This window comes from Lactuca sativa, chromosome 7 (genome assembly GCF_002870075.4).
Source record: "Lactuca sativa cultivar Salinas chromosome 7, Lsat_Salinas_v11, whole genome shotgun sequence".
NCBI classification, from domain to species: domain Eukaryota; kingdom Viridiplantae; phylum Streptophyta; class Magnoliopsida; order Asterales; family Asteraceae; genus Lactuca; species Lactuca sativa.
In genome coordinates this window covers 31307117-31315288 of record NC_056629.2, presented here as the reverse complement: position 1 = coordinate 31315288, position 8172 = coordinate 31307117, and the positions used below count along the sequence as shown (strand labels likewise).

The 8172-nt window shown below is 37.2% G+C and overlaps 1 protein-coding gene across 1 annotated transcript; it reads left to right on the top strand.

The window, feature by feature from the left end:
- Nucleotides 1-307: 307 nt before the first annotated feature.
- On the top strand, nucleotides 308-4462 carry LOC111884676 (auxin response factor 3). Its single transcript, XM_023880987.3, has 11 exons — nucleotides 308-1084; nucleotides 1165-1221; nucleotides 1307-1571; nucleotides 1658-1748; nucleotides 1821-1979; nucleotides 2537-2656; nucleotides 2744-2819; nucleotides 2914-3055; nucleotides 3144-3625; nucleotides 3937-4031; nucleotides 4205-4462. The coding sequence occupies exons 1-10, from the start codon at nucleotides 737-739 to the stop codon at nucleotides 3988-3990; spliced, it is 1794 nt and encodes a 597-aa protein (XP_023736755.1). The 5' UTR covers nucleotides 308-736; the 3' UTR covers nucleotides 3991-4031; nucleotides 4205-4462.
- The last annotated feature ends 3710 nt before the right edge of the window (nucleotides 4463-8172 follow it).

Below are 8172 nucleotides of genomic sequence, written 5' to 3'. Positions count from 1 at the left end.
ATAAAAGAAAATACAAAAGATACGAAACAAAGTTTATTAAGAAAAAGACATCTTTAAGAAACATGCATGCCTATTGTATGTTATATAAAAAGTTTCATTAACAAAATTCAACTTCATAGATGAAAATTTTGGAAAAAAATGCAATTAAATAATTCTTTGTCATTTGCTATATTTAATGTATTGTTTATATTTAGCTAAACAATGTATTTTTATTGAACAAGGTAAAAACAAATATATTAACTAGAAACTAGAAAGGATAAAATTATTGTCAAAAATTAAAAAATAGTTTGGAGAAAAGAAACTTTCCTCTTTATCTCCATGGATATGCGTGTATGTATGCCAATAAGAAACACGACACGAGAGAGATTTGTTTGAATAGGAAGGAGACAGAATTGACACCCTCCCGGAATTACAGGGCGTCACCGGCAGCCACCCTCTCTCTCTTCTTTCTCTCTTTCTCTCTCTTCGTACCCTCGCAGTGGCAGCGCTACTGCAGCTGCTTCTGCAACTTTTGCAGCAAATCACAGAGGATTAAAGACGAAATTCAATCAACACCCCATCAAAAGATGTGATTTTGATGTGTATCTATGTGCAATTATGCAAACAACCTTTACTTTTAGAGAGAGAAAGCGAGAGAAGAAAGAGAGTATTTAAGAAAGTTTCTTTCTTTTGTGTTTTTCCACTTTCATGAATTGCGAATTTGTTTCCGGGTTTGTAAAAGAAAAGAGATTCTGAGATGATGTGTGGTTTAATCGATCTGAACACCGTTAACGACGATGATACCGATGAGGTTTCAACGTCGTCATCGTCTTCTAACGCATCTGGTTCTATCACTGTTCCTGCTCCTGCTCCGCCGCCGGTGAGTTCTGGTTCTGGTTCTGACTCTACTCCGGTAGTGTGCTGTTTGGAGTTGTGGCACGCTTGTGCCGGACCTCTGATATCGCTACCGAAGAAAGGAAACGCCGTTGTGTACTGCCCTCAAGGTCACCTCGAACAGCTACAATCCAGCGGCGATTGTCCCACTTCCGGCGACTGTAATCTCCCCCCTCACGTGTTTTGCTGTGTTCTTGACGTCAAGCTTCACGTAAGTTTAATTCTTGCTTACCATAATCTGTAAATTAGTGATTAATCAGGTCATATATTAATGAACTGTCATGGAATTAGGCTGAAGCTGGAACTGACGATGTTTACGCTCAAGTTTCCTTGATTCAAGATCCTCAGGTTTGTTTACATTTTGATTTTCAAGACAATAATTCAGTTTTGGACTATGGTTTTTAGCTTAATTTTGCTCGGTGGCATAAAACAGCTTGAGCAGAAATGGCGTGAAGGTGGTCGGAAAGTCGAATCGGCGGAGGACGACAACGGCGTGGCTGAAAAGTCGACAACGCCGCATATGTTCTGCAAGACACTCACCGCCTCCGATACCAGCACCCACGGCGGCTTCTCCGTCCCCCGTCGTGCCGCCGAGGACTGCTTTCCACCACTGGATTATAAACAACAGAGGCCTTCACAAGAGCTTGTAGCCAAAGATCTTCATGGGACCGAATGGAAATTCCGACATATCTACCGAGGTACAAAAACAAAATTACCATTTTACCCTTTGAATCCGTTTCTTAATTTTCAATAATTATCGACAATTATTACTGAATTCGAGCAGGACAGCCTCGGAGGCATTTGCTAACGACTGGTTGGAGTGCGTTCGTGAACAAGAAGAAGCTTGTGTGCGGAGATGCGGTTCTTTTTCTCAGGTGAGGGCATTTTGGTCAATTTGTGTGGAAAAACGTGAGGCCATTTTAGTCATTTTGCGACTGATGTTTCAGGGGTGATGATGGAGTATTAAGGTTGGGAATCCGAAGAGCGACACAAGCAAAGGTGGCTTCGAGTTTACCAACGTTTTGTAGTCTTCAGATGAATGACTTTGCGAATGTGGTCAATTCCATTTCTAGAAGAACTGTTTTCAACGTCTATTATAATCCAAGGTAACTAAATAACTATTTCTTTTTGACTTTAATGTATACATGTTTGTATTTTATTCCAAAATACACAGAAAACTTTGTGAGAAATAGATAAATATTTCAGCTATACTCTAAAGAAAAGGGTAAACTGGTAAAATTTGTCATTATATTCAGACTTTTACCTCTTGATAAAAGTATAAAATTGTCATACGTGACTACGTGAGGAACCAGACATTTACTTTTATCCAAAACAGACTTAGTAAACAGTCTAAACGATATTAAATTACGATTTTACCCCTGTCAAAAAAAAAGAAAACAAATTTCATGATGTTCATCAATCTCAATGTGGGAGCAGTTGAGAGGTAAAACCAATAAGAGCAAAGAAGTAAAATGTTAGTGTGTTGACGAGTAAGGTTTTGTGCCGTTTTTAATGGGATGAAAAATTGCAATTTTTGTTCCATTGACATGAGTCTTGTCTTAAAAAAGAAAAAGAAATGTAACTGTCCTAAGGTCTTGATTTTTAGTTTTTTGTTAGCAAAATTACGTTTATGCCCTCTAAATTCAACAAACAAAAATGCTAGGGGTGGTTCATCGGAGTGCATCGTGCCATACAACCAGTTCCTAAAAAGCCTTTCCGTTACATTCTCTCCTGGAATGCGGTTCAAAATGCGACTCGAAACAGAAGATTCAGGAGACCAAAGGTTTGCCAAATCCCATAATTCCCAACACCATTAAAAACAAAAACAAAATAAAATAAAAAACTCATTTTTTATCGCGATATTTTACAGGTCTATGGGAACAGTGACCGGGGTTAGCGATATCGATCCCGCCAAGTGGCCCGGATCTAAATGGCGATGCCTAACGGTACAAATTCCTTTTAAACTTTATCTTAAATTCCCAGTATTACTGTTCAAAATGCTATTGTCACTGTTACTGATACTGTTATTGTTTATTTCAGGTACGATGGGACAGTGTGGAAGTTCCAAGGCAAAATAGGGTTTCTCCATGGGAAATCGAGCGATTGGGTCCAGTTTCGGAAATTGGAAGCTTTGTGTCACCGATATCGAAAAGGACACGTACCGGTTTTCCCGTTCTCAAAGGCACATATTTTTACTTATTTTTAATTTTTTTTAATATTTAACGTAAAAAACAACAAAAGATAACTTTTTTTACGTATTTTTTTTACAGATCGGACAACCTCGGACTTGGGGGAATCTATAAGGTTCCACAAGGTCTTGCAAGGTCAAGAAATTTACGGTTTTTACCCTTCAAATAACACCAGAAATCAAACGAGTGTAGGCTTTGGTGAATCTTTAAGATTCAATCGGGTCTTGCAAGGTCAAGAAATAACTTCAAATGGAAATTTATGGAGTCAGCCGTCGAGGGCGTTTTCGTCATCTTCACCTTCATCGGTTTTAAGGTTTCCGCAAGCGATTGGTCGGGTTCCCGACGGTTATCCGGTACATTATGTTGATAATGTGAAGGCGTTTAATGATCAAAGCCGTCAAGTTTTTGTTAGTCCGATGAAGAAGCTTCCTGAAGAACCGGTTTCGACGGCTAAAAATAGTTGCCGGCTGTTTGGTTTCTCATTGACCGAAGGTATGGAAGCTTCTAGGTGTCCGAATGAGGATTTAGTACATGCAAAAGGGCCTTTAGGGAGTTGTACGAATGTAAGTGATCTTTTTCATTTATCTGTGTATTATAGCATTGTATTTTAATATTTTTCCCTTTTTTTATTACGACATTATATTTTGAAAGATCTACCCAATTATGGCATTGTAACATTCAAATTTGCTTTGTATTTGAATGACATTGTGATAATTGGATGGAGTGTTCAAAGTATAATGATGTAATAGGAAAAGAAATGGAAGCAGGATGCTATAATTATAAACAAAGCAAAGGAAATATGTTGCTATTTCTTGCATTTAACACTTTATCTTGATGGTTTATTTGATTGGTGTGATTTTATTTGATATGATAGGAGAGGGTTTATCCATGGTGTCGATCAAATGATGGTTGTGTACAAGGATTGTGAAGATGGTTCGACTCTTGTTCATGGCTAGATGGAAGCTTTAGGTAAGAAGTTTTTGGATACTATATTGTTTTTGACATCCATATATTTAGTTTTTAGTCTACAAATTGTTGCGATTCTTGCGAAATTTTGAATTAAAAGAATAAATTTGACCCTTAAAAGTCAAACAAAGACCCTTTCTTTCGAGATTGTACTAATATTGTGGGTGGTTTTGCAGGGAACTTTGGAGATATGGTTTGTGGCAGGAGGTGGAGTGAAGTGGTGGTATTGTGGTTGACTTTTTGTTGTAGTTTGACTTTAGTAGTAGTATTGGTTTTGTTTAAAAGAAAATGCTTAATGATTAACATGTACTTAGGATGAATATTAGGTCAAGAATTCAACAATGGGCATTTATAATATTATAAACAAAAATCCATGTCAACCAACTCATAAATTAAATAATCAGAATCAACCAACTAACCGGTTTGGTCGTGTATCTTAAGAATTTGTATGCATTAATGAGAATGTGTTTTAGGAAAGCAAAAATAAATGGTGCAAATAAGAATAAGTGTTGGTATTGGCCTTTATTTGTGAAGATAAAGATTTGATTACTTTTGTCATAAAGGAAGTAAATATGCTAAAGTTGCCAAAATGAGTAAATGTTGATAAAAGCTTTGATGAATCTCCCATTTCCTATATGTGTTCATTCATTATACACCACATTTTGAAGCAAAGCATAAAGTTGGCAACTCATAAAGGCGATAAACTTTTGTACATGAAAATTTTCAGATCTACGAATTCAAGATATGTTCTTATTTATATTTTTATTAAGCTTTGGAGTACATTTATGAGCTTAGCATTGAGCGAAGAGTTTATGTTATTATAAATGTAACCATAAATGGAAGCATTAAATAATAAACATTGTAGGGAAAATGGCATACACAAGAATTTGGTATCATAAAATCGAAAATGAGAAAGATGGGATTATATGGGTATAAAGACAAAGAAGATAAATGAATGATCATAAAATATGATTAGAAATGTTTTATTATAGTTTTGTACAAATAATTTTAAATATTCTAAAGCTTATAAATAAAGGAAGACTAAGGTCCTGTTTGATAGACATATTTCTAGGTTCAAACAAATATTTCTAGTTGAATGGATTGGAAAAACTGTTTAATTTGCACAAAAAAAAACTTTGTGGATAAGATATGTCGTTCTCAAAAAGCTTCAAAACCATATCTTTCTGGCTGAATGACCTGGAAAAACAATTGTACCTCAAACCCCGCTTCTTTCTTTATTGGATTATTACTTTCTTTTAAATAATCTTCTTTTTAACTTTTTTACTGGATTATTATCTGTTAATAATATTATTTTTAGCATAAAATATTTATGTATTAATAATTTCTTTTAAAAAAATTCTTTTTAAATTTTTTTTATGGATTAATATTCTTATTGGATTATCATATATTAATAAATATTATCTAATATATAATATTTATATATTAATAAATATTACTTTATTAAATAATTAATTTGTTTTAGTTAATTTTTTCAAACATTTTTATTGGATTAATTCTTTTTTTTGGACAACACCACCATCTACTTAATTTATTTTAAAAAATTTCATCCATCCCACCACTATCAGACATAAACAGAGTTAATACTCACTCTTGTTATGCTATATGGAGCTGATATTATTATTGTACTTGCTTAGTGTATACATCATAGTTGTATATAACTAAGATTTTTTTATAGTCTGAGAATCTTTGCTTTAGCCTTATCTTTTTTATTTCTTGTCTGGTTGTGGGCTTAGGGTAGAATCAAGCATTCGACTGTTTATAGAATCCAGTGTTATATATAATTAGCATACACTAGCATACACGAGCGTCTGCAGGGTTAGTGGAAGTTTCATGAGTGAGCATAGGTTGTAGTATGCCATCTTGAGGGATGATTAGCCACTCTCAAGGGAGTGAGTATAAGATGTATGCATATCCTAATTGTTGGGCTTAGTAGCCGGGTTGTCAGTGACGATCCCTTAAGACAAATACGGGTATGTGTTGAAGGTAGTATGAGTCCATACTACTGGAAGCGCAAGACCCGTATGCATAGCAAGGAAGTCACGAACCCCGAGGGTTTAATCTTCCTATAATGTTGTAATAGTATGAATTGTGGCTTTTCTGATTTAATCTAGTTTGTTTTTAAGTATGTCGTTCACTAGAGGTTCTAGATCTGGAGCGGGCGGCCTGGAGAGGCCATGATTGACATATAAAGACATTCGGGAGATGCTCACCACTCAAGTGACTATGGTTGTTAGGGAGGCAATACCGTAGGTCTTTGGGTCTATTAATGTAACACCCACGTTTCTCACTAGGCATTAATAAGATGATGCAATAATTAGGATCAACAATTGTAACATATTTAGTGTGATAAGGGAAATTTTTGGTGAATATTAGGTGTTCTATGCGTAAATATTTGTAGTATACGTGCTTATAACAAAATATTAAAATAGAAACAAAATACACGTCTAAATAGAGTTGTAGCACCTGGTTCTTGGTACGTATTTCCTTCATTAGCTATTTATATATTTTTCGCATTTTGGCCTTGGACTCGGTGAGTTGAAGGACCAACTCGCCGAGTAGAAGCAGGGCGGAACGCGGGACTTAAGTGATGAACTCGGAGAGTCGGGTCCCGAGCTCGGCAAGTAGGTACTGTTCGGACAAAAACCCTAATCCGAGGGTTTGCACCCTATTTAAGCAATGATATGACAGCCATATTGTCCCTTATGCTCCCAAAACACTTCTCATTGAAACCCTAGCCGTTTGTGCTTTGTTGAGGCCATTTTTGGTGTTCTTGTGTGGTTGTAAAGCTTGGAAGGAAGGAAGGAGCTTGGAACTTGAGTTGGGGCCAGTAGATCCAGGGATTTTACTTCATTTTCAGCAGCTTCAAGGTATAATGCCCCTGTCTTGACTCATCTATGTGTTTATTCATCTTTAACTTGGGGTCTCTTTGGATTGCTAAGTCATGTTTTAGAATTGGAAGTGTTGAGTGGGTTTTGACTTCAGATCTGGACCTTAAGAGGTCTCATGGCATAAAGGTGCCAACTTTAGGGCCATGAGAGCCCCATGCACATTGTAGGACACTTCATGTGGATTTTTGAGCTAAAAACCCCATACATGTGCATCAAGTTTGGAACTTTACGTATAAAGTGGACATTAGGAGGCCAGATCTATGGTTTTGGTGTGTTAGATCTCATTTAAATCGACTGTATGGAGTTGGTCAAGACTGGACTCGGTGAGTCCGTTCTTGGACTCGGCGAGTCCAAGGCATAAAGTCTCATATCTGATAAGGGTCTAAAGAACTTAGCTGGGTGTTAGAGGGACTGTAGAAGGTCAGAAAGAGCGACCCAACGCATTAGACTTGGTTTTAGACCTTAGTTCATGGGACTCGACGAGTGCTAGAACAGACTCGACGAGTCCAAGACAATCTCCTTAAGATTGAAGACGAACTCGACAAGTTGTTCATACAACTCGGTGAGTCGAGGTCAGACTTGTTCTTCGGATGAAGGTGACCTCGACGAGTCGTATGAGTTTCATGCAATGTTCATATAAGAGAGGAACTCGTTGAGGCGAAGCCAAACTCGACGAGTCGGGACGTGGATAAGGAAGAGTAAAGGATGAGGGACTCGGCGAGTTGACGCCCCAAATCGGCGAGTTGGGTCAACTTGAAGTTGAATTTGATTTGGACTTGTTTGAGGGTAAAATAGTCATTTTACCCTAAGAGTAGATATCAGTTCTGACTGAGTGTTTTGTGGGGATTGTAGCCAGAGGATTTCTAGAGCGGCAGTAGGAAGAGACTTCCCACTCAGTTTGACAGCAGCTACTTGATCGAGGTGAGTTACCTTCCAGTAGCGGTGGGTCTACGGCCACAATGTCGGCCCACCAGTAGGAGTTGTATGTTAGATGATTGTCTTTGTGATATCATCTAGGTTTGCTACTACATGATACGTTATATGTGATAGCAGTAGGGTTCGGTTGTTAGGACCGAAGGGTAGGTCAAGCACCCCAGATATGTTTGACAGTATGTGATTATATGTTTACATGCTGGCATGGTATGTTATACGTGATAACACTAGTAGGAGGGGAATAGTCCCCAAGTTCGGTTGTTAGGACCGACGGGTAGGTCATCACCCTAGAATGGCTTAAC